This window comes from Ranitomeya imitator, chromosome 1, assembly GCF_032444005.1.
Source record: "Ranitomeya imitator isolate aRanImi1 chromosome 1, aRanImi1.pri, whole genome shotgun sequence".
Classification (NCBI taxonomy): domain Eukaryota; kingdom Metazoa; phylum Chordata; class Amphibia; order Anura; family Dendrobatidae; genus Ranitomeya; species Ranitomeya imitator.
In genome coordinates this window covers 1088730653-1088756683 of record NC_091282.1, presented here as the reverse complement: position 1 = coordinate 1088756683, position 26031 = coordinate 1088730653, and the positions used below count along the sequence as shown (strand labels likewise).

Genomic DNA, 26031 nt, shown 5'->3' with positions numbered 1-26031 from the left:
TAAGGAGACCAGATCCATCGGCGTCGGTTATACACGCGTTAAGCCATGAGTCAGTAATAACAGGTGAAGCCTTCATCTTTCTCACAAAATGTCCCTAATTTTCTGTGAATTAGCCTCACTTGGTCATTACTAAGCTTACAGTCTCTGCTGTTGGAATCAGAATTTGCTCAGTGATTAGCCTCGTTATCTTGCCACTCTGGTGTGCTGATTTAAAAGGAACCTTTCAGCTTAATTTCCCAACAGGCCCCCTCCTCAGAGACATGTATGTGGGAATATGTTTTTCTTTGAAATGCTGGAGCAGTTTGGAGAAAATTTTTTTTTTTTTAACATGAGACGAGCATGGGGAGGGAAGCCCAGAGAGAGTCCACTGAGCTGCCCCTCTCTGGCTCCTCCTTACCCAGCTTGGCTTCATTGATTGGTTGCTTTCTATTTGCAGAAATAGAGAAAAATGTCTGGACTCTTTCATCCATACCGGATTTCCTCCAGCTTCCTGTGTACACTGTGCATTGTCAGCCAGCTGCCAATCAGTGGTGGGGGCGGGGTTACACAGATTAGCCTGACTGCCTAGCACTGTAGTGCAGTCCTATAGTGTTCATTTCCTGCTGATAAAATATTGATTGTATTGACACATCCCTGTAATCAGGCACTTCTACCCTATATTATGCTGCTCTCAGATTAAATGGCAAAAACCTGCTGACAGATTGACTTTACATCTGACCTAGGGCAATATATTTGGAAGTTCGTCCTGTATTTTCTGGTGTCTCCACCAACACTAGAAAAACATAGATATACTATAGGTTCATGATCTTCCTATGAAATTGTCTGTCACGTTTGCTTTAAAGCAATATTAGGGGCAGATCTGAGTGATGACACTTTCTGTGCTCAGGTCTGTGGAAAAGTTTGAAACTTTGTGAGCTACAGTGGGGCAAAAAAGTATTTAGTCAGTCAGCAATAGTGCAAGTTCCACCACTTAAAAAGATGAGAGGCGTCTGTAATTTACATCATAGGTAGACCTCAACTAGGGGAGACAAACTGAGAAAAAAAAATCCAGAAAATCACATTGTCTGTTTTTTTATCATTTTTTTTGCATTTTATGGTGGAAAATAAGTATTTGGTCAGAAACAAACAATCAAGATTTCTGGCTCTCACAGACCTGTAACTTCTTCTTTAAGAGTCTCCTCTTTCCTCCACTCATTACCTGTAGTAATGGCACCTGTTTAAACTTGTTATCAGTATAAAAAGACACCTGTGCACACCCTCAAACAGTCTGACTCCAAACTCCACTATGGTGAAGACCAAAGAGCTGTCAAAGGACACCAGAAACAAAATTGTAGCCCTGCACCAGGCTGGCAAGACTGAATCTGCAATAGCCAACCAGCTTGGAGTGAAGAAATCAACAGTGGGAGCAATAATTAGAAAATGGAAGACATACAAGACCACTGATAATCTCCCTCGATCTGGGGCTCCACGCAAAATCCCACCCCGTGGGGTCAGAATGATCACAAGAACGGTGAGCAAAAATCCCAGAACCACGCGGGGGACCTAGTGAATGAACTGCAGAGAGCTGGGACCAATGTAACAAGGCCTACCATAAGTAACACACTACGCCACCATGGACTCAGATCCTGCAGTGCCAGACGTGTCCCACTGCTTAAGCCAGTACATGTCCGGGCCCGTCTGAAGTGTGCTAGAGAGCATTTGGATGATCCAGAGGAGTTTTGGGAGAATGTCCTATGGTCTGATGAAACCAAACTGGAACTGTTTGGTAGAAACACAACTTGTCGTGTTTGGAGGAAAAAGAATACTGAGTTGCATCCATCAAACACCATACCTACTGTAAAGCATGGTGGTGGAAACATCATGCTTTGGGGCTGTTTCTCTGCAAAGGGGCCAGGACGACTGATCCGGGTACATGAAAGAATGAATGGGGCCATGTATCGTGAAATTTTGAGTGCAAACCTCCTTCCATCAGCAAGGGCATTGAAGATGAAACGTGGCTGGGTCTTTCAACATGACAATGATCCAAAGCACACCACCAGGGCAACGAAGGAGTGGCTTCGTAAGAAGCATTTCAAGGTCCTGGAGTGGCCTAGCCAGTCTCCAGATCTCAACCCTATAGAAAACCTTTGGAGGGAGTTGAAAGTCCGTGTTGCCAAGCGAAAAGCCAAAAACATCACTGCTCTAGAGGAGATCTGCATGGAGGAATGGGCCAACATACCAACAACAGTGTGTGGCAACCTTGTGAAGACTTACAGAAAACGTTTGACCTCTGTCATTCCCAACAAAGGATATAGTACAAAGTATTGAGATGAAATTTTGTTTCTGACCAAATACTTATTTTCCACCATAATGTGCAAATAAAATGTTAAAAAAACAGACAATGTGATTTTCTGGATTTTTTTTTCTCAGTTTGTCTCCCATAGTTGAGGTCTACCTATGATGTAAATTACAGACGCCTCTCATCTTTTTAAGTGGTGGAACTTGCACTATTGCTGACTGACTAAATACTTTTTTGCCCCACTGTACATTAATGGCAGTTAGGGAATTGGAGGGTTCCCCTTGTGAAAAGAGTAGATTTTGGTGGTAGAACAATTTGTTTTTTTTCATCATTTTTTCCGGTAAATTCTTTGGAATGTCTGCCACATTACGTCTATCTCAGACTATATGCAGGGTGGAGGCCTCGCTGTTTTAGGACTCCAATGTCCTGACTTGGTTTATTGTAGGGTAACGGAGACGACAGCACCGCGGGTACCTGCTTTCCGGGGCCGGCATTGTCGAGGCTGCATCTTTCCCCGGGGGAGCAATAGTGAGCAGGACCTTCCTCCTGTCCTAGGGGGCAGGGAGTTAAAAGGAGAACACGCGCCAACCCAGGGCAGCGCAAAGTCAGGTGAGCGGCGCGCTCCACTTCCCCTCTCCACTGAGCACCGGCGCTGCAACAGGGCCCCACCGTATACAGAGGGACCGGTGCCAGGAGAGAAGTCGGGTGTTCTGCAGCAGTCCAGAGAGAGGGACCGCTGCGCTGAGGGGAGCAATACGCTCAGCAGCAGCTCAGAGAAAGACTTTGCGGGAACAGATAGTGTGCAGCAGAGACCAGTGAGTGCTGCGGCCCTAGAGCATCCGTACAGCGCAGGCCTGTGCCCAAGCACCGCCACAGCTTACAGAGACTGTGAGGAGAGACATGCAGGGTGTCTGTTGGTCACCATGGAGCGAGGGGTGAAACGTTCTGGGCTAGTGAGTACTGTATGCATGCTGCCAGAGAGAGATCAGGTGCAGCATCCCGCCAGAGAAGCAGCGTGCCAGTGGTTGTCAGAGCTTCAGTCTTGACAGGAGCATGCAGCGCGCAGCATAGAGAGAAGAGTGCAGCGTGCCCAGTATTTGACAGAGATCGAGGTGCCATGTGCTTCATGATCGTGACTACAGCGCACGTGTCGCAAAGAGAGAACCGAGTACTGGATAGACTTGGGTAACCCACCTTAACAGCTAATACTTTCCCGCTCACCGAAGACCCTGACTTCAGCAGTGTATGTTTGCAGAGCCATGTTGGCCTCATATAGGACTGTGGCCCGTACCCTTGTCAGCCACTGCAGTTTATGGACTAGGCTCAGCGGAAGGTACCGGAGACCGACCGTTGCTGCCAGAAGACGGGGCATTGTTGCCCACAAGACCTTCCTGAAAAATACACCGTGCCAGCCGTTGCCGGTGCTATTGAGTTCCCAGCAGGAGTGACAGTTTGAGGAACTCCTGACACAAGTGCTTCACTGGAACTGCCATTACCTAATCCTTTATTCTTCACCTCACAATATCCTTTGCCATTTATCCTGTTTTATCCTTTGTTTAACCCGTTACCTTCCTGCGTGGAGTATTCCCCTGTTATTAAACTTGTTAAGCATTGCTCTGCCTCTTGTCTGTCACTGCATCCCGAGAACCAGCTCACATTAGCACAAATACCGTAGTTTGAAGGAAGCTTGTGATTGGCTGCAGTGAAACTCTTGACTGTTGCTGCCTGTAATGCATTTCAGTTGATAATCCAGTGCAGAGCTCCTCTATTGGAGTCTCAGCACTATGAGCCTGATTCATCAATATCGGAGTTATTCATACCAGTCTTGATGAGGGGATGTACTGTAGTTAGATGCTGCTAATTCATGAAGAAGCGTACACTTCTTCATTAATCAGTAGCACCGGACGAGTGGCATACATCTCCGTCTGTGACTCATCACAAATCCTACTCCAGCCCCTGCTGGTGGAAGATTTGTAACATAGCGAATGCTGCCACTCATCATGAACTTGATAACCCCATCCTGCCCCAGCAGAGGCGGGAGAAACTGGCATGAAAATATCAGAAGTCTTAGAATCCTAGAATGTTAGAGTCAGAAGAGACCTTCAGGGTCATCGTGTCCAAACTCTGCTCAATGCAGGATTCACCAAACCATCTCAGAAAGATGTCTCTCCAGCCTCTGATTGAAGACTTCCATTGAAGAAGAACTCACCACCTCTCGTGGCAGCCTGTTCCACTCATTGATCACTCTGTCAAAAGGTTTTTTAAGTGCCATAATTCTAGAGTGAAAGCTTTGATGGATCAGGCCATATGTCCAATGTCCAGTGACAAATTATCCCTTCTTTCATTGCAGATAACCCTAGAGCAATAAACTTATATTTTAGCTTTTTCCCATTGATAGAAATTATGAAACAACTGCTTTATATGAAGCTCTGGAGAGCCACAATCTACACATTAAAGGCTAAATCATAATCTTGTCATCTTCTGCAGCCAATCACAAACTGCTGTGCGGAACATCTGTGCTGAGTTTGAGAAAAATGATGCTCATTCAGGGCAGCGACATGTGGGATATTGACCGGAGAGTCTCACACAGCTTCAGGAGCACTTAATACATGTGGCTCTTGAGATTTTCACGTTACTTTGTGCATAGTAAAAGAATGTTTAAAGTGTGAACTGATTTATGCTGATGCTGCATTTATAGACAAATGCCTCAATGTGCATTACATATAAAGAGCATTTGTAGCAGCTCTGGTTTGGTCAATGCTGCCTAGCTGAGTGTCACATTGAAACAGGAAACAGAGAAGCACATTGCTAAGGAGAGTAAAACTAATCCCAAACTGTTCTTCAACTATATCAATAGTAAAAGAATAAAAACTGAAAATGTAGGCCCCTTAAAAAATAGTGAGGAAAGAATGGTTGTAGATGACGAGGAAAAAGCTTACATATTAAACACCTTCTTCTCCACGGTATTCACGGTGGAAAATGAAATGCTAGGTGAAATCCCAAGAAACAATGAAAACCCTATATTAAGGGTCACCAATCTAACCCAAGAAGAGGTGCGAAACCGGCTAAATAAGATTAAAATAGATAAATCTCCGAGAACTAAGTAATGTAATAGATAAACCATTATTTCTTATTTTTAGGGACTCTATAGCGACAGGGTCTGTTCCGCAGGATTGGCGCATAGCAAATGTGGTGCCAATATTCAAAAAGGGCTCTAAAAGTGAACCTGGAAATTATAGGCCAGTAAGTCTAACCTCTATTGTTGGTAAAATATTTGAAGGGTTTCGGAGGGATGTTATTCTGGATTATCTCAATGAGAATAACTGTTTAACTCCATATCAGCATGGGTTTATGAGAAATCGCTCCTGTCAAACCAATCTAATCAGTTTTTATGAAGAGGTAAGCTATAGGCTGGACCACGGTGAGTCATTGGACGTGGTATATCTCGATTTTTCCAAAGCGTTTGATACCGTGCCGCACAAGGGGTTGGTACACAAAATGAGAATGCTTGGTCTGGGGGAAAATGTGTGTAAATGGGTTAGTAACTGGCTTAGTGATAGAAAGCAGAGGGTGGTTATAAATGGTATAGTCTCTAACTGGGTCGCTGTGACCAGTGGGGTACCGCAGGGGTCAGTATTGGGACCTGTTCTCTTCAACATATTCATTAATGATCTGGTAGAAGGTTTACACAGTAAAATATCGATATTTGCAGATGATACAAAACTATGTAAAGCAGTTAATACAAGAGAAGATAGTATTCTGCTACAGATGGATCTGGATAAGTTGGAAACTTGGGCTGAAAGGTGGCAGATGAGGTTTAACAATGATAAATGTAAGGTTATACACATGGGAAGAAGGAATCAATATCACCATTACACACTGAATGGGAAACCACTGGGTAAATCTGACAGGGAGAAGGACTTGGGGATCCTAGTTAATGATAAACTTACCTGGAGCAGCCAGTGCCAGGCAGCAGCTGCCAAGGCAAACAGGATCATGGGGTGCATTAAAAGAGGTCTGGATACACATGATGAGAGCATTATACTGCCTCTGTACAAATCCCTAGTTAGACCGCACATGGAGTACTGTGTCCAGTTTTGGGCACCGGTGCTCGGGAAGGATATAATGGAACTAGAGAGAGTACAAAGGAGGGCAACAAAATTAATAAAGGGGATGGGAGAACTACAATACCCAGATAGATTAGCGAAATTAGGATTATTTAGTCTAGAAAAAAGACGACTGAGGGGCGATCTAATAACCATGTATAAGTATATAAGGGGACAATACAAATATCTCGCTGAGGATCTGTTTATACTAAGGAAGGTGACGGGCACAAGGGGGCATTCTTTGCGTCTGGAGGAGAGAAGGTTTTTCCACCAACATAGAAGAGGATTCTTTACTGTTAGGGCAGTGAGAATCTGGAATTGCTTGCCTGAGGAGGTGGTGATGGCGAATTCAGTCGAGGGGTTCAAGAGAGGCCTGGATGTCTTCCTGGAGCAGAACAATATTGTATCATACAATTAGGTTCTGTAGAAGGACGTAGATCTGGGGATTTATTATGATGGAATATTGGCTGAACTGGATGGACAAATGTCTTTTTTCGGCCTTACTAACTATGTTACTATGTTACTATGTTACTGTGACACTACAAGGTGTAATCGGGGGATTTCACTAGATAAATACATTCAACAGATTGAACTTCAGTGCAGGAAAGAAAAACTTTAGTTTTCATGACTTTTCTGAATTTTGGAATTTTAGTACATAAATTAATAATGAGTAAATCATTTTTTTTACATGACAATACATATTATTGGGGCTGATTTGTAATGTATGTATATTATAGAGCTTGTACGTCCTTATTTTAGGACTGTTTTGGTGGCTCATAGGTTAATAAACTAATTCATTTTTAGTATGTCTGTCCTATATAAGAGAGATTTACTGTTTTCTGAAATATCTGTTAAGAACTAGCAAAAAATTCAGTGAAACCGCGGTAATGCATTCAGTTAGTTATGTAAATTACGTACAAAGTAGCCATTGTCTCTGAATGCAGTGTGAAATGTGTAACAAACATTAATGAGGTAACATTATCATATCCGTGGTATATACCTAGTGGTGATTGTTAGTAAGTGACTGTATCATAACTTGATAGTTATCTTTGTAGCCGCAAAGTTTAGAATCTGTCACCTCCAGGCAGAGATGTAGCTAGGGTTTTGGTTCAGGGGGGGGCTAAGCTTCTGAGTGGGCCCCTAACCAGGTAACCTTGAATACAGCTGGGTGACGCACCTTAAGGTTATGTGACGCGTCAGGATTTCTTGCAGAAATTTTCCTGCCAAAATACGGACATTTCTGCCAGAAATCCGCACGCATTTTTACATCGATTTTACCGCGTTTTTCACGCGTTTTTGACGCGTTTCTCTATATAAAGACCAACATGGATATTACCACCATATGGTCAGTGGTAGATACCAGCCCTACAGAACATATAACAGATCACTGCACAGTTATAGATGGTGACTTACGGCTGACGTCCTTTCTGATGGAATCGTTCACTTTTCCCATCTTTTCCATCTGGCCCAGACCGACATGACAACTTCTTCCAACCACGACTCGGCTGCAGAGAATACAACAAAGACACATTTCACTTCTCTTCTCATATTCCAGACCCATCACCATATATTCCCAACCTGCACAAACTCCTCATCCTGCTGATACCCCAATACTGAGCCGCTGCTGCCGTATGTGTCCCTATTACTGCACCTGATCCCCCAATACTGAGCCGCTGCTGCCGTATGTGTCCCTATTACTGCACCTGATACCCCAATACTGAGCCGCTGCTGCCGTATGTGTCCCTATTACTACACCTGATACCCCAATACTGAGCCGCTGCTGCCGTATGTGTCCCTATTACTGCACCTGATCCCCCAATACTGAGCCGCTGCTGCCGTATGTGTCCCTATTACTGCACCTGATACCTCAATACTGAGCCGCTGCTGCCATATGTGTCCCTATTACAGCCCCTGATATCCCAATACTGAGCCGCTGCTGCCGTGTGCCCCTATTACTGCACCTGATACCCCGATACTGAGCCGCTGCTGCCGTATGTTTCCCTATTACTGCTCCTGATACCCCAATACTGAGCCGCTGCTGCCGTATGTGTCCCTATTACTACACCTGATACCCCAATACTGAGCCGCTGCTGCCGTATGTGTCCCTATTACTGCACCTGATCCCCCAATACTGAGCCGCTGCTGCCGTATGTGTCCCTATTACTGCACCTGATACCTCAATACTGAGCCGCTGCTGCCATATGTGTCCCTATTACAGCCCCTGATATCCCAATACTGAGCCGCTGCTGCCGTGTGCCCCTATTACTGCACCTGATACCCCGATACTGAGCCGCTGCTGCCGTATGTTTCCCTATTACTGCTCCTGATACCCCAATGCTGAGCCACTGGTTCTGTATGTGTCCCTATTATTATTATTTATTTATATACTGTAGCACCATTGATTCCATGGTGCTGTACATGAGAAGGGGTTACATACAAATTACAGATATCACTTACAGTAAGCAAACTAACAATTACAGACTGATACAGATGGGTGAGGACCCTGCCCTTGCGGGCTTACATTCTACAGGATGGTGGAGAAGGAGACAGTAGGTTGATGGTTGCAGGAGCTCCGGTGTTGGTGAGGCGGTATCTTCGGTAGTGGTGAGGAGGCAGCGGGGTCAATGCAGGCTGTAGGCTTTCCTGAAGAGGTGGGTTTTCAGGTTCCGTCTGAAGGATACGAATCTGGTTGATAGTCGGACGTGTTGGGGCAAAGAATTCCAGAGGATGGGGGATATTCGGGAGAAGTCTTGGAGGCGCTTGGGTGAGGAGCGAATAAAAGTGAAGGAGAGAAGGAGGTCTTGGGAGGACCGGAGATTACGTGAGGGAAGATATCGAGAGATTAGTACTGCACCTGATACCCCAATACTGAGCCACTGCTGCCGTATGTGTCCCTATTACTGCACCTGATACCCCAATACTGAGCCGCTGCTGCCGTATGTGTCCCTATTACTGCCCCTGATACCCCAAAACTGAGCCGCTGCTTCCATATGTGTCCCTATTACTGCACCTGATGTGTGATTCTCTGTACCTTCTAAATTCTAAAGCAACCCTCTATAATATAGTAATGCCGGGTGCAAGTGCCCTAGAACACATTGCCAATATTTTGCCCCCTAGAAAGTAATAATGCCATGTGTACCTCTATAACAATAAGTGCCCACTTTACATTTAAGTGTCCCGAGTCTCCCCCTGTACAGCTCCCCCATACACAGTATGATGCTCTCTTATACACAGTATAATGCCCCTCACTGTATAGTACCACCCACACAGTATACTGACCCCTTAGTAACCTCCAAACTGTTTGATGGCTCCAACACAGTATAATGCCCCTTCCCTGTAATCCCCACTTTGTACGATGGCCCCCTCACTGTAATCTCCACACTGTATGATGGCCCCTTAGATAGCCTCCATATAGTATAATGCACCAGATAGTCCTAAATGTAGTATAATGCACTCCCCGTCAGCCTCCATATAGTATTATGCACTCCCCATAGGCCTACTATATATTGTATAATGCAGATCCTGTAGTATAAGGCATCCCCACTATAGGCAGATCCTGTAATATAGGGCAGCCCCCCTATAGGCAGATCCTGTAGTATAAGGCAGCCCCCCTATAGGCAGATCCTATAGTATAAGGCAGCACCCCTATAGGCAGATCATGTAATATAAGGCAGCCCCCCTATAGGCAGATCCTGTAGTATAATGCAGTACCCCTATAGGCAGACCTTGTAATATAAGGCAGCACCTGTAGTATAAGGCAGCACCCATAAAAAACAAATAAATAAATACTCACCTCTCTTCCTCTGCAGCTCTGGGCCCCCGCTCATCTGACAGCGGGCGCCGACTAGTGACGTCATTGCGCCCCCTGTCAGTGTCTGCGTCGGTGATGTCAGACGCTGAGAGGGGGATGATGGGAGAAGGAGCGTAGCGCTTGCACCCTCTGCCCCCCCCCCCGGTAGCTACGCTACTGCGTCCAGGTATATGAGCTACATTTGGATAGCTAAAAATGTGCATACCGTGACTTAACCATCTCTTTTTAAAACAGAATAGTTGATTAGATATACTGTATATTTCACCATCCATTAACCCCTTCGCGACACGCGCCGTACTAGTACTGCGCTGCCGGCACTGCATTAGTGCCAGCAGCAGTACTAGTACGGCGCACCGATCACCGCGGTCTCGCGCTGAGCGCCGCGGTGATCGGGTGCGGGTGTCAGCTGTATATGACAGCTGACACCCCGCAGCAATGCCCACGATCGGCGCTATCGCCGATCGCGGGCATTTAACCCCTCTGATGCTGCTGTCAGTAGTGACAGCGGCATAGAGGGGGATCGCGCAGGGACGGGGGCTCCCTGCGCTCTCCCACCGGAGCAACGCAATGAGATCGCGTTGCTCCGGTGACCCGGAAGGAGTCCCCAGATCCAAGATGGCCGCCGGACTCCTTCCGGGTCATGAAGTGACCTGGCTAGCCGGCGCCTGCTGAGAGCAGGCGCTGGAAGCCAGCTAAGCTGCCTGTCAGATCGTTGATCTGACAGTGTGCTATGCACAGTGTCAGATCAACGATCTGATCTAATACAGTGATGTCCCACCCTGGGACAATGTTAGAAAGTAAAAAAAAAAAAAAATAGAATGTAAAAAAAAATTAAAAAAAATCCCCAAATAAAAAAAAAAAAAACATTTCCCAATAAATCCATTTATTTATGTAAAAAAAAAAAAACAAATGTACACATATTTGGTATCGTCGCGTCCGTAACGACCCACTCTATAAAACTATCCCACTAGTTAACCCCTTCAGTGAACACCGCAAAAAAAAAAAAAAAAAAAACAAGGCAAAAAACAACGCTTTATTATCATACAGGCGAACAAAAAGTGGAATAACACGCGATCAAAACGACGGATGTAAATAACCATGGTACCGCTGAAAACGTCATCTTGTCCCGCAAAAAAGAAGCCGCCATACAGCATCATCAGCAGAAAAATAAAAAAGTTATAGCTCTCAGAATAATGCGATGCAAAAACAATTATTTTTTTTTATAAAATAGTTTTTATTGTGTAAAAGCGCCAAAACATAAAAAAAATTACATAAATGAGGTATCGCTGTAATCATACTGACCCGAAGAATAAAACTGCTTTATCCATTTTACCACACGTGGAACGGTATAAACGCCCCCCCTAAAAGAAATTCAGGAATTGCTGGTTTTTGTTCATTCCGCCTCCCAAAAATCGGAATAAAAAGCGATCAAAAAATGTCATCTGCCCGAAAATGGTACCAATAAAAACGTCAACTCGTCCCGCAAAAAACAAGACCTCATATGACTCTGTGGGCCAAAATATGGATAAATTATAGCTCTCAAAATGTGGTGATGCAAAAACTATTTTTTGCAATAAAAAGCGTCTTTTAGTGTGTGACAGCTGCCAATCATAAAAATCCGCCAAAAAAACGCTATAAAAGTAAATCAAACCCCCCTTCATCACCCCCTTAGTTAGGGAAAAATAATAAAATGTAAAAAAATGTATTTATTTCCATTTTCCCATTAGTGCTAGGGTTAGGGCTAGGGTTAAGGCTAGGGTTAGGGCTAGGGTTAGGGCTAGGGTTAGGGCTAGGGTTAGGGTTGGGGTTAGGGTTTCAGTTATAATTGGGGGTTTCCACTGTTTAGGCACATCAGGGGCTCTCCAAACGCGACATGGCGTCCGATCTCAATTCCAGCCAATTCTGCTTTGAAAAAGTAAAACAGGGCTCCTTCCCTTCCGAGTTCTCCTGTGTGCCCAAACAGTGGTTCCCCCCAACATATGGGGTATCAGCGTTCTCAGGACAAGTTGGACAACAACTTTTGGGGTCCAATTTGTCCTGTTACCCTTGGGAAAATAAAAACATAGGGGATAAAATATCATTTTCGTGGAAAAAAAAATATTTTTTATTTTCACGGCTCTGCGTTATAAACTGTAGTGAAACACTTGTTGGTTCAAAGCTCTCACAACACATCTAGATAAGTTCCTTGGGGGGTCTAGTTTCCAATATGGGGTCACTTGTGGTGGGTTTCTACTGTTTAGGTACATCAGGGGCTCTGCAAATGCAACATGACACCTGCAGTCCATTCCATCTAAGTCTGCATTTCAAACGGTGCTCCTTCCCTTCCGAGCTCTGCCATGCACTCAAACGGTGGTTCCCCCCCACAAGTGGGGTATCAGCGTACTCAGGACAAATTGGACAATAACATTTGTGGTCCAATTTCTCCTGTTACCCTTGGGAAAAAAAAAAATTGCGGGCTAAAACATCATTTTGTGGAAAGAAAAAATGATTTTTTAATTTTCACAATGCTACATTCTAAACTTTAGTGAAACAATTGGGGGTTAAAAGTGCTCACCACACATCTAGATAAGTTCCTTAGGGGGTCTTCTTTCCAAAATGGGGTCACTTGTGGGGGGTTTCCACTGTTAAGGCACGTCAGGGGCTCTCCAAATGCGACATGGCGTCCGATCTCAATTCCAGCCAATTTTGCATTGAAAAGTCAAATGGCACTCCTTCCCTTCCGAGCTCTGCCATGCGCTCAAACAGTGGTTTATCCCCATATATGAAGTATCGACGTACTCAGGACAAATTGCACAACAACTTTTGGGGTCCAATTTATCCTTTTACCCTTGGGAAAATAAAAAATTTGGGGCAAAAAATCATTTTTTGTGAAAATTAATAAAAAAATTTTTTTTACTGCTCTACATTATAAACTTCTGTGAAGCACTTGGAGGTTCAAAGTGCTCACCACACATCTAGATTAGTTCCTTAGGGGGTCTACTTTCCAAAATGGTGTCACCTGTGGGGGTTTCCACTGTTTAGGCACATCAGGGGCTCTCCAATCGTGACATGGGCTCCGATCTCAATTCCAGCAAATCTTGCATTGAAAAGTCAAATAGCGCTCCTTCCCTTCCGAGCTCTGCCATGTGCCCAAACAGTGGTTTACCCCCACATATGGGTTATCGGCGTACTCAGGACAAATTGTACAACGACTTTTGTGGTCCAATTTCTCCTGTTACCCTTGGTAAAATGAAACAAATTGGACCTGAAGTAAAAATTTTGTGAAAAAAAAGTTAAATGTTCAATTTTTTTAAACATTCAAAAAATTCCTGTGAAGCACCTGAAGGGTTAATAAACTTTTTGAATGTGGTTTTGAGTACCTTGAGGGGTGCAGTTTTTAGAATGGTGTCACTTTTGGGCATTTTCTGTCATATAGACCCCTCAAAGTCACTTCAAGTGTGAGGTGGTCCGTAAAAAAATGGTTTTGCAAATTTTGTTGCAAAAATGAGAAATCGCTGGTCAACTTTTAACCCTTATAACGTCCTAACAAAAAAAAATTATGTTTCCAACATTGTGCTGATGTAAAGCAGACATGTGGGAAATGTTGTTTATTAACTATATTATGTGATATAACTCTCTAATTTAAGGGCATAAAAACTAAGAGTTTGAAAATTGCTAAATTTTCATAATTTCCGACAAATTTTTGTTTTTTTCCACAAATAAATGCAAGTCATATCGAAGAAGTTTTACCACTATCATGAAGTACAATATGTCACGAGAAAACAGTGTCAGAATCACCAGGATCCGTTGAAGCGTTTCAGAGTTATAACCTCATAAAGTGACAGTGGTCAGAATTGTAAAAATTGGCCCTGTCACTTAGGTGAAAACAGGCTTTGGGGTGAAGGGGTTAAAAAGGTGGCCCACAACAATGTATATTGTGCACATCGATTTAAGCCTTTCAAATAAGTGTTTTTGCAAACACCATATGTTGACATATTTGTCTGTGAGTGTCGCTATCGCTGCTCGCTCGGTCCCGATCACGTGACCCCCGGTGATGTCAGGTCAATTTCCGGACTCTAAAAATTGACCTTGCATCACCGAGGTGTGACACAGTCTCATGCACTCCACCTAATTCACTGGGCTGTGGGCAGGGTTTCACCGCACGTCACAGCACAGTATCAAGCAGAGGAGAGAGGGAAAGATTCTACAGTGTGCACTGAAAACTTGGCTGTGACATTCGGTGAAACACCGACCACAGCCCAGACAATCAGGGGGAGTGCGTAAGACTAGGTTATGCCTCTATGTTGCAAGGTCAACTTCCAGAGTCTGGGAGTGGACATGTCATCACCGGCGGCTGCTGCCGGGGGTCACGTGATCAAGACTGAACAAGCAGCGATAGCGCCGATCAGAGGCAAATATATCAACATAAGGTATTTGCAAAAAGGCATATTTGAAAGGTTTTAATCGATGTGCACAATATACATTGTAGTGGCCCACCTCTTTAATGTCTCCTCACACCTCACATCATGATTCATAGGAAACGTGTTTTTAGGAAGATTGAAGGCTTTCTAAAATGTTATCATTTTTTATCATTGATGGATGATAAATCTTTAAAATATGTGTATCCTTTTTTCTTTCTTCCCTTGTCAGACTGATGCAGATTAATGTCTGCTTGGTGTAGTTATTGCAATTTATGGTGATGAAATAAACAGATTTTTCAGGTTTTATTGCTGGTAGTCACACTCTTGCTATTTGTGACTTTTTTTGCAATGTTTGAACATAATTACTTTTTCAGGATTCATCTCCTATTTTTCAGTGAGGCCACCTTTTATAGTACAGTAGGGTTACTGCAGCAAACATGGAATATTAAGTCCAGTTTATAACATAAAGGTGGTTTAACCTCCTGCCATATCATCCGCACATCTCTAATAAGTCGTCTCTGATACATGATACGTCCTGCCCTTGTAATGATCTCCTTATAGCACTTTGTTCATTTGATGGATGTCTGTTGCGTTAGGTTTCAGCAAAGAAAAATCTATGGTTAAAAGCGATTCATAATGACATCATCCTTATTAATGTCCTCTGTTAAGGCAAACATAAAACTGCATAATCTGCATAGGCCAGAGGATAATGTGTAATGAGGACTGAGAAACATTTTAATAATACTAAAGTAACATTGAACTAAAACATTACTATATCCTGAACTACAACATGACAATATTTTTCTTTACTATTTTACCCTTTAAATATTATGAATTCATCCAACTTGCACTACTAAAGACAGTCTGTAGAAAGAGTGGTGCTGTTTCAGCCATGTTTTTCTAACTCCTAATCCAGTGACCTTTTTTCATAAGAGTAAATAACATTTTAACATTTTACTTTATCTCTTTTCAGCTGTCAAGTAGCAAATAAGACCTGTCCCCGAAACCATATTTGGAATAACCATTTGTGCAGATGTATACAGCAGCATGACCTTTCATCGTATCATGAGGGATCAGGTAAGAGATTTCCCCCATGCGGAACACATTAGGAGAATATGCTCTCAGAATCTAATGAATCGTTTGTTCCTATTATCTACATCTCCAAGGATCTCTAGGGTCATTTTCTCGCTCATAAGTTATATATTGCATAAATCATGTCTTGTATGGGATAATTGTACTTATTAGTAATGACGTAATATCATGTTAGGGCTCTATGGATTCATTATTATGAATAATGTCGCAGTGTGACAACTTCTTATATTATCAAGATAAGAAAATTACAGCAGTGCAATATGATCTCCATTACAATAACATATATGATTGATGTCAGAAGAATCTGTGTGTGTCTTCCATCCATCCATTTACAGTTATAGGACTTCTATGAATCTGATGACTTTTCATTACTTCACCTCTACAGATCTTAGAGCATCTGTCACTAGACTCACCTTTATCCCTTTACTTATTACATTACTACATAGTGTATTGTGCAAGATATAGAACCCAAAAACTAACTACATCAACTTCTAAGCTGGATCAAACCTATAACGTCCTTAACGTCAGCGGATTCTTTGTGCATCTTCAATCCATCTCTTTAGAGCTAGCAAATTTATAGCAATCTAACGTTGGTCCTGGATCATATCTAGCATATGTGGTCTAGGGAATGAGATGACATCTCAAATTTAAAATTATGTGCCGGGATTTAAAGGGAATCTGTCATGTAAACAAATGCTATTAACCGGCAGGTATAGGGTTCATTTCCAGGTTAATAACCTTCTGAACCTGCCTGGTGGCCGCACTAAGAGCCTCGTTTCTAGGAGGAAATTAACTTTATTCACACCAGCAGCGTTCAGCATTCAGCCACGGGAGCAACACTGGTGTGAGTTCAGTCACCACTCTTTGTATAGAGAGCTGTTGCTCTAACCACATCCCCAACATTGACTGACAGCTTGCTCATCATTAGGGCCCCGTGACTTAACGCCTAATGCTGCCAGTAGAAATAAAGCTCATTTCCTCTTGGCAAAAGGGCTCAAGGTGCAGGCACTAGGGAGATTCAGAACGCTATTAACCTTCCAGTTCACCCCATAAGTACAGGTTAATAGCATTTTTTACATGACAGGTTCCCTTTAAATGATCATTGTTGAAGATTACCCTGTTAGGAGTCGAGTTTCCGCCGCTGCACAGGGGGAATCTCAAACCATGTCTGCTGCAGTCTCTCATTCTGCATCAGCCGCAGTGGAGCCTGCTCAGCTGAGACGTCGGTCCCAGCGTCTTGCTCAGTCTCACTCTGTGCAAAGGGTTACTGCTGCTTTTCCTGCTTCTGCCATTGAAGCCAGTGCTGGGCAGCAGCGAGCAGACGCTTTTGGGACTAAGTCCTGCTTTTCCCCTTCTGAGCATGCCCAGGGCAAGATCTCCCGTTGGAGATCGAGGGTCACATGCTCAGATACTGCAGCAGATCCCATTGGTCCTCCAGGAAGGTTCTGAAGGTGCTCAACTTCTGTGGCAGCCTCCCATTGGTCCTTCTGGGAAGCTATAAAAGGTTTGCATGGCCATGCGCTAGTATACATTTGTAATCGTGTGTGTGTTGATGAGTGCAAGTCGTTCCTTAAAAAAACCATCCCTTGTGTATGACTGTTCGTGTAAGGTGTATGGCTGCTATCTAGCGCCGGCTGAACTCACAGCGTTAACACACGAAACAACGTCTACTGCTGTGACCGCCAGTATGGCGCTACATGCCATTAGAACGCTTCTTTAGCCCAAGTCTGGGTGGTTAGTGGCGTCCGCCAGTACGGCACAGCTCGCAATGTCGTGCTATTTAATTATTAGTTTTGTTACTTGCAGTACTACGGCCCTGTGACGCAACAGGGTTTGCTTCTTTCACACAGGGTGAAGCTAACCCGTGTGTATCCTCATTGTACCACCATATAGTCGGTCATTGCTTAGCAGCAGGTACCATCTCTGCACGGTGGACCCTGGGCTGCGAACGCACCTTATTCCTTTTCTCTAATTATGTGGTGCGTTCCGCTAGCCCTAACATACCCATTGTTGTCCACTCCATGTTGATATAATCTCTGAGACACAGTTTGTGAGATTTCTTAATCTAAATGCATCCAGAATCTGGAGTAATTTGTGCCCCAAAAATTGTCTTTCATGACTTGCACCATATTTACGCTGCCTTCAAAAAGTATTCATAACCTATGAACATTTCCACATTTTTATGTTACACACAAACTTAAATCTATTTTATTTGAATTTTATGTGATGTACCCACAAAATAGCACATATTTGTGATGTGTAAAGGAAATAATATATGGTTTTCTAATTATTTTAATTAATAATTAGTAAATTGAACCCAGTATTAGAGTTCAGAGGTTTGTTTGGAATCAAACAGCATCATGAACACCAAGGAACACACAAGACAGGTGAGGGATAAAATTGTGGAGAAGTAAAGCAGGGTTATATTGTAAAAAAAAGTGTTGTTCAATTCATACCCAAAAATGGAAGGATAAGTTCAAACCTGCCAAGACATGGCCGCATACTTAAACTGACATCCCAAACAAGGAGGGCACTAATTAGAGAAGCAGCCAAGAGGCTCACAGTCACTCTGGAGGAGCAGAGATCCACACCTATTAATTGTATACTCCACAAATCTGGCCTTTTTAAGGAATGGCAAGAAGAGAGACATTTTTAAAAACAAGCCATAAGAAGTCCCATTTGCAGTCTGCAAAAAGCTATGTAGGAGACACAGATAAAAGAAGGTGCTCTGGTCAGATGAGACCAATGTAGAACTGTTTGGGCTCAATACAAAATGCTATGTTTGGCAGACAAATAACATTGCACATGAAAGCAACATCCCTACCATCACGCGTGGTGGTGACAACATCATGCTGTGGGGATGATTTTCTTCAGCAGGAACAGGGAAGCTGGCCAGAGTTCACGAGAAGATGGATGGAGCTAAATACAGGGAAATCCTGGAGGAAAATCTGTGAGAGGCTACAAAAAACTCGAGACTGGGGCGTAGGTTCACCTTCTTGCCAAACAACGATTTTAAACGTACTACCAAAGCTACAATGGAATGGTTTAGTTCAAATCATATATAATCATGTGTCAAAGTCCAGACATAAATCCTATTGAGAATCTGAAAAAGACTTGAAGATTACTGTTCCCAAATGCTCTCCTTCCAATCTCACTGAGCTAGTGAAAGTTTGAAAGAAGAATGGAGACATACCCCAAAAATTTGCAGCAGTAATTGCTGCAAAAGGTGGTCCTTTGAGAGCGGAATACAAATGGACGTCACAATTTTCTGATTTATATTTTTAAAATAAAGAAATCTATGTATCATTTAGTTTTTCACTTCACATGTTTTTGCTATGTAACCTGAGGACAGCATGAGGTAGGGGTTTACTTACACTGAAGGATTTATTACATTGTGATTATCATTCTCAGGACTATAGAAGTGCCTCCTGCTCTAACCCCGCCCCTTTCTGTGATAATCAGCTTACTGTCTGAAGCTATATACATAGGGAGCCTGGTGTGGCTAGGGCTAGCTTTCTCAGCTCTGTTTCATGCTTTATCTAAAAACTCTGATTGTGTCAGGATTGCTGCACCTAGCAAACTAAATGATACATCGTTGGATTCAGGTTCTCTTTCCCTAAATGAGGCTGCTGTCAGATTCCCTTTAAGGCCTTTTATATTGAATGAAGGTCACCCAAACAAATGTTCGTACCAGTGTTCGCTTTCAATTATTTTTCAGTGTAAACATGCCCAGTGATTAAACAAGAAAATATTCAGTGTTGTTGGTTACATTTTTAAGTAAATGGGGAAAGTGCTGACAACATGAATAAAATTGAAGGAAAGCTAATGATCATATGAACAAACTTTCTCACAAATGCACTCACTTTTATTGTTACCTGAATTATTGATACCTGAATTAATAAGTAATAGTACATGTAAACAACATATGTTACTTATGCTATTTTGATCAAAAAAGTGTAAAAGCCACCCCACCGTGACAAACTATACCCAATCAGGACAGGCCTGTTCTGTCTGTAGCATTAAAACCTTACTTTGTGTTTGTTGACCTAAATGTGAATAAGGACAGGGAATGACGGGGCTCAACTGTTGAGATACTTTTCCATGCGAAGCTATATAGATAAAATGACTAGCTCAGAAATGGGAGCAACTCTCTGTTTGTACAAAGTACAAGAAACCACAGCAAAACCAAAGAAATGAGCCGGAGCATAGGTTGGTACACACGCAATGTGTAATAGCATGCTCACACTGTGGCCATTTCACAAACCACACCCTCTTGACGACATAGACTTGTCTCAGTGCTCCTGTGAAATCACTACATGAAGGTGCACGGGTGGTTGGCATTAGATTTTATCAGCCAGCCATAATGCATGCATGCCTGCCCTCAGTTTGTCAAATACTCATTGGCCCTCCATCTCAGTGGTGATGCACCACATGTAGACGCCCTGATGAATATGACATCTACTGTAGCTCATACAGTCATCTGGGAAAATGGTTTTCTCAATGCAAAATTAATATTGAATGGTATATTTTGCAAAATGAGCTAGTGTATTAGCTTTATATTTGTTTTTATTTTTCACAGACTCCTCTGAAGCTTTCCACGATGTTTGTGGTCCGAACAAAGAATTAGATGAAGAAACCTGTCAATGTGTCTGTAAAGGTGGTTTGTTGCCTTCAAGCTGTGGTCCTCATAAAAAGCTGGATCGAACGTCTTGTCAATGCGTCTGCAAAAATAAACTTCTGTTATCTTCCTGTGGAACCAACAAAGAGTATGATGAAGAGAGGTGCCAGTGTGTGTGTAAAAAGACCTGCCCAAAACACCAGCCGTTGAATCCTATTAAATGTGCATGTGAATGTGTAGAAACGCCAAACACATGTTTCCTTAGAGGAAAGCGATTCAGTCATCAGACATGCAGGTATAGGAACTTATCACTGTAGAATTCACTGTAAAATATGTAACTTTCTAGTATAAACTATATTTTTATTATGCATAACTTTTGTTTTCTCCTGAAGTCGTTTATGATTATTATAGCCATGCCAACATACAGTATGTGAGGAGCTGGCCTTATTCTAAAGACTATGGTACCAATGCACATAGAGCGGAGTCCACGGCTCTAAGGGATGCAGACTTTTTCCAGTACGGAGCTCCTGTTACATCAACCTTATTGTTGTGTTTTATTAGAGATTTGCTCGCTCGTCAGTTCATCCTCAGGAATCAATGTTTCCATTCAATAATAGTAAGCAGAGGAAGACTTGTAGGCTGGATCTTATGCATACATAAGGCCAGACCCAAGATTGGTAATGAAGGAAAGCAATTATTCTAATGTTCTCTCAGTCACTTTTCCTATTGTGTGGGTGGAGATAGTAGACCCAGCGGAGCCGTCACCACAGATGGTCTCACATGCAGTCCCAGGTGATGGGTTTCTCCTGAGGACCATACCTCCACCAATGCACAGTTAGCTTTGGTGGAGGAGGGGTGATCCCAGGGGAGGGAGAACACTAATCCACTTGCTTAAAGAGGGTCGGGAGAGAGACGTCGAGGGGTGAGGATTGATTGCTGAGATCTTGGTGCCCATGGATTGGTTGAGGGATCTGTCTACCGGATTGGAGGAGGAGTCAATATACACCGCACACTCTTGAGTAAATATGCAAAAACGTGTTTTATTAACAAGACATCAGTGGGAGCAAAATAAATTATACAAATGGCAAAAAGCTACTAGAAACTGAATGACGTTTCGACCCTCCCGGGTCTTAATTATAGAGTAGCTTAATCCAGAAGCATGAGTATACGGATAGTGTAAGGGCAGAGGAGTCCCCGAAAAATATGCAAGTGCTGCTGGTTGATGCTAAGCGCCTATCAAAAGAGTAAATTTCCCAATGGACTGGGGACCTTTCACAGTCCCATTACACCAACACCTCGCAGTATCAGGCACACCAATTTACCTCCTTACTGGATTGGAGGAACTTTCTTGAGGACTGTTGCTGTTGGATACAGGGGCTTTGGTTGTGTTACCTGTCATCTGGAGGAGTGTGAACTGTGACTACAGACTATACTGGAGGGAGATACGAAATTTGTTGACAAAACCAAAAGTTGGGAGACAGTGAGTATAACCTTGTACGGGGGCAGTGGGACTACCTGCCCCAGGGAGGGAAACTTGTGGACTAGGGGCAATGCATTTTGCCCATTTACCAGAGTTGTTGTAAAACAATGGACATAAGGAATAAAAAATAGTTGCACTGTTACCCTACCTAGGTGATTATTGCATCCCAATATCCCAAGATCTTTACACTGCACAATGCATATATCTCTATAAATATGTACAAATGCAATGTGGTATATTGTTATGACAATATGTATAGCGTAGGCTAGATTTCCTTCCAACTTTTGAAGAATGGAAATGGGTGTGACTCAGCTCTTAAAGAGGTTGTCCCTTTTCAGACTATCCCTGTCTGTGGTCAGTGAACCTAATGATGTAGACAGACCTCAGGGCCACTTACCTTGGCTTAGGGCCACTGACCTCAGTGATTGATTGCCGCACTGTCGACGTGATATCAGTGTTGCAGCCAATGTCAAGCACCGGGTGCAGAAGCATAGACTCACTTGTGGACCTAAGGATAGTGAGAAAAGCGGGATTCGTCATTTTTTTATAGCAAACTTCAGCTAGTAACGGGATTTTCAGAATTGAGACAATCCTTTTAAGGAATTTGGGAAAACTACAAATTCTAGCATGAACCCAATCTCTGCAGCCCCCTGGGGATTTTTAACAGTTGTAGTTTAGAATTTGGTATTGGTTTGGCGGTATAATTATGCCATTCACTATAGTTATATCATTCACATAGTGTAAACTGAGCTGCAGTGCATATTTGAAATCCGTAACATATCAAGTGCTTTTGTGGGTACGCTAAGTTTAATTTGTGGATATTGCCCATAGAATTGCATTAGATGCGTAAAATCCATAGGAAAAACCGCAAATGCGTGTTTATTGCTTTTCTGCTATAAAAACACACTAAAAATGCATGTAATACGCACATGACTATATCAATAAAGTTTTGTCAAAACCTAATACCAGGAGGTTTTAAAAAAAGCAGCTTTACTAACAACAAAACAGACCAAAAAGAGATAAAAAAGCAGTATTAAAAACCTAGTAATGTAATAAAAACACAATGTTAAAAAAGCAAGTACCGTAACTTAATATACCTAATAGGTGCAAAAATACTGCAGAAAATCTGCAACATCACAGAATTACCGACTACTCATTATCGACACCTAGCTTATCTCTTTTTTGAACCGTTGTGAAATTTCAATTGTCATGTCCCTTATTTTGTTGCGGGTTCACACACCGAACCTGCATCTTTCCCCTCACATGATGGCTGATTTAATCAGCCATCATGTGCCTCTCTGACAGCGGCATTTAACACGCGCCGGCTGGGGGAAGCCATGTTCTGCGCTCCCATTGGCGGGCCTGTGACATGATCATGAGGCCTTGATGGGTTGTCATGACAGCGGGGGGGGGAGGTCTTCTGATGACCCTGTGTCTATCCTGTCATTCCGATCTTCCTGTGAAGGTCTGTCCGTGGCTGGCATTATTTGAAGATCATGATTTTAACTATACATAGCACAAGCAATCAGACGATGGCAGCTTCAAGTCCCCTGAGGAGACTATTAAATACAGTGAAAAGTGAAAAAATTAGTTTTAAAAAATATGAAAAAAGACAACATTTCAAATCACCCGCATTTTGCCTCATTAAAAATAAAACTTTATTAAAAAATATACATATTTGGTAAAGTATGAGCTATCAAACTATAAAATAAATTAATCTGATTGGTAAATGGTCACAACATTGCAATATAATACCATAAGAGGTGATCAAAACATTGTCTCTACCCCAAAATGTTATCAGTAAAAAAACGTCAGCTGGGGCAAAAAAGAGAAGCCCTCACACAGTCCATATCCTGAAAAATTAAAACATAACAGGTCCCGGAAAATGGCGACAAAGCAAAGCAAAGGGTTTTTTTTTTTACAGTCTTCCAATTTTTTTTCACCACTTCAATAAAAATAACCCTTTAAATATATGGTATTTTTGTTCTTATACTGACCTGTAGAATCATGTTGCTAGTTCAGTTTTACCATATAGTGAACGTGGTGAATAAAAAAAACAAAAACAGCTGTGAAATTGTAGTTTTATTGCAGTTTTAGCGCACATCGAATTTTTGTGCCGTTTTCCAGTACACAATATGGAAGAATGGGTAGTATCACTCAAAAGTACAACTCATTCCGCAGAAATCAAGCCCTCATATGACTATGGTGATGGGGAAAAAAAATGGAAACGGAAAAGCTCCATGTTATAAAGGAGTTAAGGGTAATAACCAGCAATAACTTTTCATGGAATAGCTCACTGGTTACTATATAGTCCTGTTGCTAATGTCCTGTAGAACTTATTATATGACTGGAAATTATAAGAATATCGTTGACTTATAATTCGGGACTCATTTTTCTTTTCTCTTCTAGCTGTAGCAGACCACCCTGTCCACCTCGACTGAAACGCTGTGACCCTGGTTTTTACTATAGTGAAGAAGTTTGCCGCTGTGTACCCACATTTTGGAAAATACCACATATGAACTAAGTACCACAGAGCACACGATTCTTTTGCCTCTGAAAAGAAGGAACTCTTAATTTTATTCTAACTTTTGGATCCATGTTTGCATTGGAAATCGTATGTGGAGCACGGACATGTGCATTGTACAGTATGTAAAATGGGACCCGAAGTGAAAAATCGACCAAGATTTTTTTTTTTTTTTTCAAGGACTTGATGGGTCTTGTGCAATGACAAAGCAAGTCCATGGTTTTCCTGTGATTTTTTTTTTTTTTTTTCATCAAGATACTGACTATATAATTTATTTCCACTAAAAATATTGTGCAGCATTTCTGTTTATAGCAATAGCAATGTAAAGGTGCACTGTGATTAATATTTTTATATCATGTAAAATATGTTTAAATAAAAAAACTGAAACTTGTGCTAAAAGCCACCAATATGCTCAGTTGGATTCTGTATCACACATCGGGAGTATGCCATGCGTAAGACAATATATTTTTTTATTCTAAGTATTTTGGGATTTTGCAATTGAGATTCTGTTTCATAATGCGAAGTTGCCATCAGTATTGCACTGGCTTCACTTTCTAGGTCGCAAGTAAAGAAGCATTTGGGAATGGAAGTCTCCTAAGTACTGTATTTTATTGTACTTTATTGTATGTCAATATCAACCTCTAATGTGTTATCAGATGCATCATTGACGTTAGGATTAGTGCGCACACAACCGATGCAAGCTAGGTACATGTCAGTGATGGTTACTGTGATATTGCAAGCACATGCACATGAAATGTTCTTTTTTAGTATTGGGGGGTTTCATAGAAACCCCAGAAACTGGTATTTCAACGTTGAAGCTCTGGGGTCCTCCACGTACCTTGTTTAGCAGTAGTGCGGCAGCAGTGATATCATGTGACCGCTGCAGTCAGTTGTTGGCTTTAGTGGTCTTGTGCCGTACACGCAAGCATCACCACTGAGGTCAGTAGTTGGCTGCGGCAGTCACATGAATGTAAGGCGTGACATTACATTTTTTTTTTCATTTGATAACAATTTATGTTACTTTTTTGAAACCCCTGACAACTTCTTTTGTCCAGATTGATATGCTAACGAAGCAGTATGCTTTAGGTATATGGCAGAATTTGTACTAGTTATGACCAATTGTTACCTAAGAAAATGGAGAAAGTCACCTTTAATATTTAAAGGTAAATGTATTGGTGAATTAATGTAATGTAGTAGTGGAATACCTAAAAACCCAACTAAGGTTCCAGGAAAACGTCTTACTGCATATGCCTTCTATGTGTGAGCCTGCTCGTCAGAACATCTGAGCCAAAAGTGGTCACATGGATTATTTGGACCTCTTTGCTGCTTCATTAGAAATTGTTAAGTGTTTACTAAATCATCTCTGATAGAGTAAGAGCAGATGGGGAATACACCCAGTGACAATTAACAGGAATCTGACCCCAGGTTTTTTTGACAGCGGCATGATGTAGGGGCAGAGACCCTAATTCAAGCAATGTATAAGTTACTGGTCTGCTTGCTGTACTTTTGATAGAATCACTGTTTGCTCTACTGTTGATCTGTCAGTTCTCTGAATGCTGCATCCAGTATAACGCCAGCCACACCACTGATTGGAAGCTTTCTGAGCTCCTGAATATGGAGGGTTATATGGCTGCAAGTTTACAAGTCCTCTGTTGATACTCTCCTGCTCATAAAACTTTGATATAATCAATACTACAGTAAGCAGCCTAGTAAGGGACACAT

At 42.3% G+C, this 26031-nt stretch overlaps 1 protein-coding gene across 1 annotated transcript in view; it reads left to right on the top strand.

Moving 5' to 3' along the window:
* Nucleotides 1-24712, top strand: part of VEGFC (vascular endothelial growth factor C) — a 236091-nt gene extending 211379 nt beyond the window's left edge. Inside the window, exons 5-7 of the mRNA XM_069744265.1 lie at nt 15569-15672; nt 20267-20600; nt 24195-24712. Coding sequence (XP_069600366.1) covers nt 15569-15672; nt 20267-20600; nt 24195-24309 — 553 coding nt within the window. The 3' untranslated portion in view covers nt 24310-24712. The remainder of the gene's footprint in view (nt 1-15568; nt 15673-20266; nt 20601-24194) is intronic.
* The last annotated feature ends 1319 nt before the right edge of the window (nt 24713-26031 follow it).